Source organism: Octopus bimaculoides, chromosome 16 (assembly GCF_001194135.2).
Source record: "Octopus bimaculoides isolate UCB-OBI-ISO-001 chromosome 16, ASM119413v2, whole genome shotgun sequence".
NCBI lineage: Eukaryota > Metazoa > Mollusca > Cephalopoda > Octopoda > Octopodidae > Octopus > Octopus bimaculoides.
In genome coordinates this window covers 29,759,697-29,773,719 of record NC_068996.1, presented here as the reverse complement: position 1 = coordinate 29,773,719, position 14,023 = coordinate 29,759,697, and the positions used below count along the sequence as shown (strand labels likewise).

Genomic DNA, 14,023 nt, shown 5'->3' with positions numbered 1-14,023 from the left:
TTCGTGCGGGTGACACGTAAAAGCACCCACTACACTCTCTGAGTGGTTGGCGTTAGGAAGGGCATCCAGCTGTAGAAACTCTGCCAAATCAGTCTGGAGCCTGGTGTTGCCATCCGGTTTCACCAGTCCTCAGTCAAATCGTCCAACCCATGCTAGCATGGAAAGCGGACGTTAAACGATGATGATGATGATGATGATGATTGTTATCACAACTTTGCTTGATCAGCTGTAGTTTGTTAATGTCATGATTTCATTGTTAGTTATAGTGCATTGGTGTGTGTGTGTGTGTGTGTGTGTATGCATGCATATGTATGTGTATAAGTATGTCATTGTTCAGTTTTATTTCAAGATTTTTTGCCAATAAAGAGCTGGTTTTTAACCTAGATCCAAAGTTCTGTCATTGGAATTGCAACGTCAACAACAGGGTATTTGTGTTTGTATGTATCATCATCATCATCATTTAATGTCCATTGTCCATGCTGACATGGGTTGGATGGTTTGACTAGGATTGGCAAGCTGCATCAGACTCCACTCTGTTTTGGCATGGTTTCTACAGCTGGATACCCTTCCTAGTGCCAATCACTCTGAGAGTGTAATGGATGCTTTTACATGCCACCGGCATGGGTGCCATTTGTGTAACATTGATATCTCCCACGAATGGTTTTACTTGGCTTGATGGGTCTTCTTCTCAAGCACAACATAATGCCAAATGGACTCAGTCATTGCTTCCATGAGGCCCAATGCTTGAAGCCCAGAATAATGGCAAATGGTCTTGGTCCTTGCCTCCGTGAGGCCAAATGCTCAAAAGGTGCTTTTATGTGCCATCGGCATGGGTGCCATTTGCATGGCACTGGTATCTGCCATGACTGTGATTTTACTTGGTTTAATGGATCTTTTCAAGAACACCATAATGCCAAAGGTCTCAGTCATTGTCTCTCTGAGGCCCAACATTTGAAAGGAGCTCAACCACTTTGCCTCCATAAGACTCAATGTTTAAAAGGTGATTTTTTTGTGCCACCTGCATGGGCGCTGGTTACATGACACCAGCATCAGCCACAACTGTGATTTCACTTGACTTGATGGGTCTTCTCAAGCACAGCATATTGCCAAAGGTCTTGGTCACTAATCATTGCCTCTGTGAGGCTCAAAGTTCAGAGATAATGCTTCACCACCTCATCCCATGTTTTCCTGGGTCTGCCTCTACTAATGGTTCCCTCCACAGTTATGGATCAGCACTTCTTTAGACAGCTGTCCTTGTAATTATGCATCACATGACTATACTAGTCCATTCATCTCTCTCTTGCACACCACATCTGATGCATCTTATGCCTCACTTTTCTCTCAAAATGCTTACACTCTGTCAAACATGCACACTGATGTTGCACATGTAGCAAAGCATACTGGCTTCATTCCTTTCAAGCCTACACATCTCCTCAACTGTCACAGCTCATGTTTTACTGCCATGCAGCATAGCTGTTCACACACAGTCATCATACAGTCTGCCTTTCACTCTGAGAGCAGAGGCAGGAGCTCTCTAAATTTTGCCCAGCCTAATCTTATTCTGACAGCTATGCTCTTGGAGCATCCACCTCCACTACTAAATTGATCACCTATGTAATGGAAGCTGTCAACTACCTCTAGCTTACCCCCATGGCAGTAGATGGAGTCTATTTTCTGTACATTTTTGGTGTTTATTGTACCTGTGCATCTACCACACACAAAAGTTATTTTCCTTGTTATCCTTCCTTTGATATTACTGCACATTTTATGTGTCCAAAGCATATGCCAGGTGCATCTTAAGAGTTACTACCTACACTTTTTCTACAGATCAAGCAGGGCCATCTACCTGAAGGGACTTATGATTTGTCTCCCTTCCTACTTGCTAAGACTCTGGTTTTTGCTAGGTTAATGCTAAGGCCCTTCGATTCTAGGCTTTGCTTCCATACCTGGAACTCTTTCTCTAGTTCTGGTTGTAATTCAGCTATAAGAACAAGGTCATCAGCATAGAGGAGCTCCCAGGGGCAACCTGTCTTAAATCCCTCTGTTATTGTCTGGAGGACTATGATGAACAAGATGGGGTTTAGGACCGATCTTTAGTGAACTCCCTACTTGTACCCTGAATTCTTTGCTGTACTTGTCAATCCTCACCTTACTGGTAATGTCTCTGTACATGGCTTGTACAGCTCTCACCAGCCATTTGTCTATCCCTAGTTTCTTTATTGACCACTAGATAAGGGATCACAGGATCCTGCCCAAAGCTTTCTCCAAGTCAGCAAAAGCTAAGTACAGAGGTTTACGTATGTATGTTTGTATGTAAATGTGTAATGTATGTATGTATGTATGTATGTATGTATGACACAGACAGGAGTTTCAATTGTTGATTGGGAGAGGGAGGCACTAGATCAAAATGGATGGCAGAAAAGAGTGCACAGTGGTTGTTCGAAGTTTGAAAGAGAGAGAATGAAGCACAAGAAGATCAAGGGAATGTTTAGAAAGAATCAACCTGTGGAAAATGAGGGAGTGTTGTCTTTTATGTGTGTGATTTGCGAAAGGAAATGGAGTCATGCAGGCCTGGTCAGCCATCAGAGAACTCACAGGAATCAACCCTTTGTAAATTGTGATACAGCTATTGTTCACAACAGATATATGCAACTTGTGGAAAAGTCTGGTTTTCAGTCAGAGGATTGAAAAGGCATGTCAAAAGACTTCATACTGTGGCACCTATTCCCTCTGGCAGTCAGCACAGCTGTGTATTATACAACAGAATGTGCCCGTTTTTGACCAGGCTCAAGAGTCACACAAGGGCCTCACATTGCATCATCAATAACTCATTTCACTGATTCTTTCTAGCAATAGTTTTGTTCGTATACGAGAAAGCAACTATGTATAGACGCATGTATGTAAAAGAAAAAGCCTATATGTCTATACATCGTGTGTTAGCTAAAATCTATTGAAATATTGTCCAATCAAAGCTAGTATGGAACGGACGTTAAACGACAATAATGATATTTTCTAATGTAATAAAGCATTGAAACAAAAGCGCGGTTATTGCGTCACTAATTTACCGTAGCAGTTTATATTTTGATATAAACAGTTATCATGAACATAACAAATAAATGCCTGATGACAATCTTCTTTAATTAACTCTTAACTATTGGAGAGGTCGAAGTTCAAAGGTAAATATTGTCATCTAGCCACGAGGAACTTATTTCGATAAACATGTTCTTGTTCAAACACTCTAGAGTTACTTCCCCTAATAACCCGGTTGGTTCAGTTTTTCTCTTAACAGTTATAAACTTTCTGTCCCAACAGCAACTTTTACAATGAAGGTATGTTGCTAAATTCTCTTAATACTTCTCTCGTTCTTTTAATCTTCTTGTATTCTGAAATGTATATATGAACATAAATAAGTGGTCTGTTAATATTTTCTTAATAATAATTCTTCAAATTTATATTTACACTAACATTTAAATACTCTTCGTACTGTTTACGTTGTCTTTCTTCATTGCACCTGTTGTTTACTCTGTGTACACATACACATATTGTTTATTTCATATAATATCATGAAATGTATTGCTTCATTAATGAATTTCTTTGAGATCCGTGTATTTACAATGGTTTTTGTAAAGCAAAATACTGATAAAAAAATTTTGAGTACACGCCCACTTAAGTACATCGGGTCTATGAATTCATTTGAAACATCATCTAGCTTTAAACTTTTAATATTCTGTGCCTATGCGTGTGCGCTTGATATCTATCTATCTATCTATCTATCTATCTATCTATCTATCTATCTATCTCTCTCTCTATATATATATATAGAGAGAGAGAAATTTAACGTTTCGCTGTATAAATACATTGGTAAAAATATCTCGTCCAACAAGCCAGTTTGTAATACCTACCTGATCCTAGTCAGATAATACTTTTGGAAAATGAGTGTTCCCTCAGAAAACAATTGGTACATCATTTTGATACTTTTGGTAAATATCTGAGATATATTAATACAAAGAAAATAGTGCACCAGAGATGCCAGAATGACTAACTGTACAATTATAGTCTTATGGGCAACAATGAAGTTATTGTATTAATTCATGTTGATCTGATTTCCCAGAGAGGTAATTGGAAATTTCATCACCAAATAGTTAACTGAAGAAATCTGAGAGATTTTTTTTGTAAAAGATGTAAGTTGGTGAGTTCATGGACATACTGAGCAGTTTCAGATGATGGCTTAGAAAGATATATATATGCACACAGGATATTCGGGCTAAATCTGACAGTGTGCATTAAAGGAAAAGAAAACTCAATATTCCATCCAAGGTATTATAAAAAATCAGAAAATGTCTACTAGATTATTGCTAACATTTTACTCAAAGTAGATGCCCTCAAAACAGCTCCAGAACCTGGCACAGGCATTCCTCACTGTGTCTCTGGGAAGATCTTTGAACACCTCCTTGATATTGGCCACCAGCTTGGCCTTGGTGCTGCAGCCTGAGTGGAGCAGTTGATATCTTTCTCAACTACACCTTACACAGTAGAATTCATGGGATTACAACCAAGGAGATTAGGAAGCCAGAAATTTGTGCCGGTAAAGTCATAGAAATCCTGCTGTCACACATATGGCCTTCTAGCCAAGATGTCAACACACTCTAAGATTTCACCACAAAGTAAAATGTATAGTGAGTTCAAACTTGAGCTCCTCACTTTTTCACCAATATAAAACATAACTGATGTCTGATAAATGAAAAAAACGAAGCAGTACAATATGAAATGCCTCTTATATAGTATCCAACAGAATGGTGTTAGGATTTAAAGCTTAACATTGACTTAGAGCTGGAACTAACCACTGGAGGCACATTAAAATGTATGCATATATGTTGCCTAAACTAACAGAGAGTACAGTAAAGAATGTGGGTCCCATGATAAAAAAGCATTCATGCAAAAACAGATAGAAAAATTGCAAATGACAAAATAATAGTGTAAAGAGCATGTGTGTGTAAGATTGGTGCAAAAATAACTGATGACATCAAAAGCAAGATTACAGGTAGGAAAAGATGCAAGTCTGCAAGATTGTAGAATTCATGGGAGAGTTAGTTATACTAAAGCTTGAATTTAAAAGTTGTATCAGGTGTCCATCATGAACCACTCCCAGAGCTAAACTTGTCATGAAAAAATCGAATGACAAAGTTAGTTACCATCATGTGTATGCAAGTGGTGTGTACAACAACTGCATAAAAAAACATGTAAGTATTCATGTCAATATGAATGAGTGTACATAAAGCAAGTGAAAATAAGAGATGAATGGAAAAAATGAGAATGTTTCATTCAAGACATTGCTGTTTCAAAAGAAAATCAAGCACAATCAATAAAAATATTGTGAGAAAAAACAGTGAAATGTCCATTGTTTTTCTTGCTAAAATTAATCTTTTTAACAATGAAGATATCATTTTAGTAAAAAGTGCTTCAAGTAACAGATTTGTAGAATGTTTATGGAGAAAATTTCTTGTTCTCTATTTTTGTATACTTTTGTTCAGTATTTCTTTATTGTACTTGCTTTGCAGTGTCTGACAAAAGTTCTCTATGTGAAAAGTGTATGGTTGCTTATCATTTAGATGTTGGATGTCACAAAATTTGTATTGTGTACATGTAACAATGTAATGCAGTTGCAAAAGCTCTTTGAGGCAGCAATCACTAACTCAAAGAGATTAAAACAGAAGATGATGGTTCATATTAAATTCAAAGGAAGACATTTTGATAGAAATATATTGTAAAGCTTGGATGTTACAATGAAGGGTTGTGATTCAGTGTATGACAGATAAGAAGCAATGGTAATGCAACATAGAAATACCTAAAAGTCTCTGTTAGAATGACTTGAGAAATGTCACTTCAGTGAGAGAAAGAGAAAAATGTCACCAAGAAAAACATTTTAGTCTAAAGAAATATGATTTTCTTGGTCCAAAGTCTGTAATATATTAGTATAAAAGTTACTACTGTTGAAGGTCATTAGATTACTTCCTTATGGATGATAGATGGAATGGGTTTAAGGAAATCCATGTCATTTCATAGATAACTGTGGACCAGTGGGCAAAGTAAATCTAAGATATGACATAAATGTTATGCTGGAGATTGTGTCCTGCAACTAATTGTCCCAATTTAAGTAACCTACCACTTTTAGACATCCACATAAAAGTATACAACTCCAAGGTAATATATTCTGCAAAGAAAACAGACACATATCAGCACTTCAATTCTTACTCTTGCCATTTCTCACACATCAAATGGAATATTCTGTATTGTGTGGTGAGATGTATTTGTGGGCAATCCAAAATTATGAAAAATTTGACTCTTTGCACTTAGAGGCTTTCTACAACTTCAACATTACCTCTTGAAACAAATAGATAGTAGGATTAAAAGAGATTGATATATCACAATTCAGGACATCTAGAAAGTTGAGAAGAATATTATTCCCCTTCTCAACCCACATGATCCAAGAATGACAAATATATCCACCTTCATAAAAGCAAATCTACCAATCCTATTTCAAATCCTCAAAATGAGAGGTCTTGTGAAAGAAAATTGTATAATAAACAGTGAATGTCAACCAAAAAAGATTTAAGAAATATTTCACAAGGCCAGAATCCATGTTATTCATGTCAGAAGATAACCCAAAACTTCTTGTAATAGCTTGTGGGGACAGCAGATATGGAATCATTTCAACTATTTGGAAAGTGGATCCTGTGGTATGGGGTAAAAACATAGCTCACCTACTTCACAGGTCCTCTTTTAATGTCGATCTGGGATATATCTATGAATGTTCTATATGCTTAATCTTTTAATGTCGATCTAGGCTATATCTATGAATGATCTGCATGCCTAACCTTTGGCCAGAACCTAGTGGCAAATTTCCTGAACTCACATGGCCACATCAGTCCCAAGTAACAGCCCCTAAAGTGAAAAAGGTTCATGTTAGTTGCTTTTCCACTCACTTGACATCCCTTGCTCCTATCCTTCTGGCAAGGTCCCTTAACCATTAATGTGACATCACTGACCCTTTGCTTCTGTCAAGGCCCCAGCCCCACATACCTCCCTGATTTCTAAGATCACCTCATCATCTCTATCTACGTCAAAATTCACCAGTCACCTTAGCAGATACCTCTCCCTTTGTCATCTCCACAAAGACGGAGTGCTGCTTGCATCCTTTTTTCCTCCTTTGTCATCCAACAACTTGACAATCCTGTGAACACCCAAGACATGATATGGTATTCCACCCAGAGGCATGTTATTTTGAGAATTCACAGTTGTTACTATTCCTTTTCCCCCATTGAAACATGCAACAAGCATTTGAAGGCTTGACCTAGGCTTCATTCCCTACTTGCACAAAGGCAGTCTCTCTCTCTTTCCAGTTTACTGTGATACCATACACAGATGTCATCATTCATATCTGTATGTTGCTCTGCATGGCACCAACTCATCAGCCTGTCCTCACTGGGTGACATATACCAAAATACTGCCTCAGTTGGTGAGATATGTTCCCTCTCCACCATGGCTTTGAAAATGTGATGGTGTCTCTCCATGATCCAATTTCCACTCAGTCTATATGCCACTCTGAAGAAGTGATTCATGTTCCACTCATCAAGCATTTCCTTCAACACCTCCAAAGGAAATGCAGTGCTGATGTCCATCAGCAATTCACCCACGGTGCTCTGCTCCAGGAATATCTCATTCAGGATTCGTGCAGCTTCATCTGCAGTCCCCATCTTGATTTCCTTCAATATTATCATCTGCCCTGGTTCACAGTCAATCATCAAGAGATATATCCCCAGCCAGTAGTGAGTCACATCCACTGCCAATTGTTTCCCATTATATTTCACTGAGATGTTTCCTGCAGTGGAGTTGATGGATTGACACCTGTCACAACTCTCAACCAATTTCTGAACGCACTATCTAGTAACATCAGGATCAACTTTCTTGGCTAGGTATAGAGTCCTGTCCACTCCCACATGATGTGTAGTAGGCAGTCTCTCTTTAGTTCCAAGTCATTCAACCAACACACTGCAGCTATCCCCCACTCCAAATACTCTGGCACTTCCAACCTTGGTTAGGATGTCTGTCTTATTTCTTTCCAAGGGCACAAAGACCATGCTTAACTTCAGACTGAATTCAGTAGTTAGCTCTCCCAGAATCCCTCAGCAGTGCTTTATTAACATCTCTGCTGCTCCTTTTGTTTGGGCACTTCTCTTATGAATGATCACTGATACTACTCATGCAAACACAGTGGCCGATTTTGTTCAAATCTTGATAGTATGCAACCTTATATCAGGGCCAGATTCGCTCCTTTTGGTACTGTGTCCAATTCAACTGTGTTGATGTGGTTGCAATCATCCATTTTCCTGAGCCAGGTAGCATCCTTCACCTCAATGCTCCCTATTTCCAGAATATTCTCTATCACTATGCTGTTAGCATCACACCATGTGGTTCCCTTCTCCATTTGGGCACATATTAGCTTCCACTTATTGGGTCTGCCACTCTTACCCACTGCATCATAGCCACAGTCCTCTCTCTCTCTCCCACTTTGTTACCCCAGCTCATCCCATCCTTTTATCTCTTGATGTAGCTATATGCCGTTGGGATCCACCCTGCAATTGTTTAGTAAACCAATAGTTTCCCACACATTGGAAACAGTTCTTGTTTGTTCATATTGGTATCTAATTTCGGAATTTCATTTCCTCTCCAAAATATGTCAGCCTTGTCTCTTCACAGTATGAACCCCAGTCGAGTTCCTCTGGCAGTTTTGTGGTTAGTTCAAACTTCTTTATGACCTATGACCTCTGTTGCTGACACCACAGTCTCATTTACTAAGATGTCATCAATATAGTAATTGGTGCTTTTTCTTACCATGTCCTCCTTTCCCAGAATAGATTTGGGAAACATTGCCATGACCTTTGATACTGAATTCTGCCCCAAACCCAGCCTAGTCAAACAGTATGTCTGGCCCTTATATCTTACCAGCTGATACCATATTTCTCAGCCACATGTAGCTGTAAATATACCAGCTTCAAGTTGACAATTGCGGAAGCTCTTGTTATCTGTCTCCATTTTCACAATGGTTCTCCCCAGACATTAGTAACATTGCTGCCTTTATGGAACAGTACAAAATCATTCAGCTCTCACAAGTCTGGTACCAATCTAACATTGTTTTTCATTGGCTGCACCACTGCCATTAGCAGCACTATGTACCTCCTCCTTCCACCTCTCCCTCAAACTTGCTCCTAACATCTCATTTCAGGGTAAACTTATAACAGCTCACCTTATTTCTTAATGTTGGGGAGTGTCCTTTACAATACCACTCAGTTGTCCACTGCTGGCTGTTGAATACAGTCTGAAGATCCTTGTCTATAATGGTGTATGCAACACATTTCTCTTCAGGGCTCTCCTAACTTACCTATTACAGACTCACGACACATGATACCTCTGCAACACCAATTGTAACCTTATCTTCACTACCTATGATACCTCCTAGGTGGCCAATCATAATCTAGCCCACAATCACATCAACTTGATCCACATGGTCAATCCACATGGTCTCAGTCCACATGGTCAATCACACTTGCTCGCACCACTTCACTGCTACCTCTACATCTAATTTCTCTGCCATCAACTGGTCTTACACTACACATCCTGTTCCACTATTTAGCCTCTTTTGGTGTCACTAAGGTCATTGTACCACTTGTGTCCATTAGGGCTTTTAACACCTTCCTCACAACTGGAACATCCATTATAGGAAGCAACTTTATAAGTACCTCTGTTTGCTTGCAGGGATTGCTAGTGGCACAATAGTTGCCTTTTCATTATTTTCCTGACTGCAGTTGCTGACAATATGTCCTGCCTACTTGCATCAGTAGTGAATTGGTTTGGGCTTTGGCTTCCTGCAGCCCCTTAGCATGTGCAGGTTCTAACACTTAAAGTACAGGCCTTTAAATGTTTGCAGGCACTCCACAGAGTATCTTCTCTCCTAGTCATTCTTTGATTACCACCTGATGCTGTAGGCTTCCATAGCTGGTAGCACCATAACATTCTGCTTGGCGTTTCATATTGACACACAAGCTTGAGTGATGAGTTCACTCATAGACATCATGTCATTGCCTAGTAAATGTTGCAGTCACACTGATATCTCATTGGGGAAGCCATTTACAAATGCTAGCCACTCAGACTTTTCCAGGCCTTCCCCTGTAAACTCTAAGAGTGTGGTTAATCTCCAAATTTCTGCTGCATACATGTTCACTTACTCTCCCATCCATCTTGCCTTTCCAAGTTTGGTAAACACAGTGTGACCTTTCCACAAACATTTCCTGTAAGCACTGTTCCATCTTCTCCACATCCAGTTAGTCCACTTTTTCCATTTTAAGGTACAATGCCAATGCATTTCTTTCCAAGTACGGAGCCATGAAACCTGCCATTTCCTCAATGCCTTGCAGCCTGGCCACCACCTTGATTATCTGAATCCAGGTGATAACATCTCCCTCATCACAGAAGGGTCTGATGGCATCATTATTGATCCTTATTTTTGTTGATATATATTATCCAGAAAAGGGAGAAAAAATGCACAAAGGCCAAGGAAGCTTGGGGTTGTGGGGTAAAAAAAATGTAACTCACTTACCTTGCAGCTCCTCTTGTGATGTTGATCCTTTCCAGATGGGATATGTTCATGAGTGACCTATCTGCCTAACCTCCTACCAGAATCTAGTGGAAAATTTCCTGAACTCACACAGCAACCATGTCCATCTTGAGTGACAGCCCCAAAGCAAAAGAGGCCCACACTAATTGTCTTTCTACTCACATGACCTCCATTGCTCTTGTCTTTCCAGCAAGAACCCTTGGCCATTTGTGTGATGTCACTGGCCCTATACTTCTGGTGAGGTCACCAGTCCTACAGCTCCAAAATAAGATTTAAAAGTGGATACTCTTTCCAAATAGATGCAAACATAAACTGCAAAACAAGAAATTTTTTATATTGCATAACCTGTCCCACCTGCAAAGAAAATGGGATCAGTCAGACTGAAAACATCCTTTATGAATGAGCAATAACATATAAACAACAGATTAAACAAGCAGATTTACAGAGGATCCCATGATTGAATACCTAGAAATCTGTAAAAGCCTAAGGGATGATTCAAAACAATTGAAGAAAATGGAAAAATATTTTTCTAAAATTGAATGTGTAAGAACTCTATGGAAACACAGAGAATGTTATTACAAAATGAGTTTTTGAGATAACCAAACCAAACCATCACCACATATTAATGATGCTGATGTTTTTGCTGTTACTGAAACAGATAACTAAAAAAAAATAAGCTTTAAACAATCATCATGCATGCACACACATATACATACAAATACATAAATAAAAGAAAATCATATATTTTGAACAAAAAACAGTCAACTGTTTAATGATTTCCCTGATTAAAGTTAAAAATTTATTGAAACTAGTAGACAGCCAGACATTTCATAACTAGAACAACCAATCAGAAATCTTTTGTCTTCTGTTTCATTTTTCAATAAATAGCTGACATTTCTTTATATACACTGAAATCAATAAACAGATGACCTTTTTGCCACCTAAACTGCTTAAAAAGCTAATCCTCCTGAAAAGTTACTTGTCTTTTGTTTAAACATGTATGTCACACAAGCACATGCACACGCAAAACGGGTCAAACATCTTAACTGATCAGTCCCAAACATTCTTTGTCCAACCCCTACACTCAAGCAAACAAATTTATGAAAAGTATTTGAATTCCTGACATTTTCAATAAACACCTGACATCCCTCACACAATACACATAACAATTCACAATTTTTTAAAAATTTCAGTAGGAATGAAAGCACTAAAAAGAGTATAAGTAATAATCCTTTCTCTTATAGGCACAATGCCTGACATTTTGGGGAAAGGGGATTGTCAGTTACATTGACCCTCAGTGTTCAATTACAGCATGTAACACTATTGGGGATACCAATTTGCATATTAAACACATCCTTGCCACTGGCACGTACCTACACAGCTCTACTTACTATTTAAGCAATGTATTGCTGGATAGTTAATGAGTTGAATGTGATGCTGAAGAAGAAGCAATAACTCCTGAAATATGTGTATACATTCATTATCTATTTTGCTATCTTAATTGCATTGTTTACATAGATGTGCTTGCATACAAAATGCTGTAGTTTTCAATGCTGGCTCTAAATTCTAAGGGAAATCTGTAGAGATAATTTTAAGATGGAAACAACTAAAAAGTGGTACACAGGATTGACTTATAAACCTTTAATACACTTGGTAGTATATTATGGAGGCTAAACGAAATACAATGTTCCTACAAGCAATCAATATATATATATATATGTGTATATAGTATTTTTTATTTTTTACTTATTTTAGTTATTGGACTGCAGCCATGCTGGAGTACTGCCTTGAAAGGCTTAGTTGAACAAATCAGCCCCAGTACTTATTATTTTTAAAGTCTGGTACTTACTTATTCTATGAGACTCTATCAGTGAACCACTAAGTCACAGGGATGTAAACACTCCAACACTAGCTGTTAATTGGTGTTGGGGCAAAACATGAACACACACACACGTACACACATATGTATGCACGCACGCACACACACACACACACACACACACACATACACACACACAAATCAGGTTCCTTTTATTTTCTGGCTAACATATCTGCTCAGAAGGCTTTATTCAGCCCAAGGCAATAGTAGAAGACACTTTGCTCAAGGTGCCATACAGTGGGACTGAACCCAGAACCATGTGGTTGAAATGCAAACTTCTTACCACACAGTCATGCCTACATCTGTGTGTATGAGTGTGTGTGTGCGTGCATGCATGTGTATGTCACTATATCATTGGATTGACCAAGATGTCAGATTTTTTGTATAGCTCTTGTCATGGTCACAGTGTGATTCCTTACATTGCTGTAGGTTCTGAATGATGCCAGTGTGCTGTCAGGACAGACCAGCCAACATTCTCCCAGAACAGAGCACCAGTTCATCACAGGGTTACCCATTTATATATATCTTTTTGGAATAATGATTTTTGAAGCACATTTCATACAGTTATAAAGAATATTTACCTGCTTTTCTTTATAGCTACATGTGATGTGCTTCGCAAATCAGTATTCCAAATCAGAATTATTTTATGTTCTCTTGAAGGATTATAAAATTCTGACATCTTATAACTGTGGTATTTCATCTTAGGGAGGCTCCTTTAAAGACTTAGAGTGTTAAAAAACACAGTTTACTTTAAAGCTAGACAAAATGAAACTGCCCCAAATGTGAATGAGAATGATGTATATCAATATTTTGTAGTATTTTCTGCTTGTCAGTGCCATATATTCACCTCACTTCCAAAATGAATTTGAATTACCAACCAAATGTATATGCAGACAATGTAAAATGTATCTGCTAATGTGAAAAAGCACTGCACAAGTAAAACAAATTTCAGATTTTGTGTTAGAAGGAATTCCTTAATGTAATCATTGCCAATGTCACGTATTTAATCTATGTGTGTTGTTAAATGCTTTTAAACTGTGGTATTTCATCTGAAGGAGGCTCCTTTAAAGATGTATAGTGCTAGGCAAAATGAAACCATCCCAGTAGTGAATGAGAATAACATATATTGATATTTCATCAGTGCCATGAAGCAGAAATTACTGTGAAATATTGATATATATGATTCTTGTTCACTTCCAGGGCTGAATTATTTAATCTAGTTTTGTAATATACAGTATTTTTTAACTCTATATATCTTTAAAGGGGCATCTCTTGGATGAAATATACCAGCTACTAGCATTTAACAAGATGCATACATTAAGTATGTGATATGATAATGTTTGCATCATTAGGTTGCTTCCAACTTAAAGCTTTTATGTATGTACACACACACACACACACACACGTGTGTGTGTGTGTATGTATAGGTACATGTAAGTGCATATATATATATATATATATATATATATATA

The 14,023-nt window shown here is 38.1% G+C and overlaps 1 protein-coding gene across 1 annotated transcript in view; it reads left to right on the top strand.

Moving 5' to 3' along the window:
* Positions 1-3,222: 3,222 nt before the first annotated feature.
* The window catches only part of LOC106867788 (sorting nexin-5), a 110,755-nt gene continuing 99,954 nt past the window's right edge, over positions 3,223-14,023 (top strand). The window contains exon 1 of the mRNA XM_014912780.2: positions 3,223-3,329. Within this exon, the coding sequence (XP_014768266.1) occupies positions 3,324-3,329 (6 nt within the window). The 5' untranslated portion in view covers positions 3,223-3,323. The remainder of the gene's footprint in view (positions 3,330-14,023) is intronic.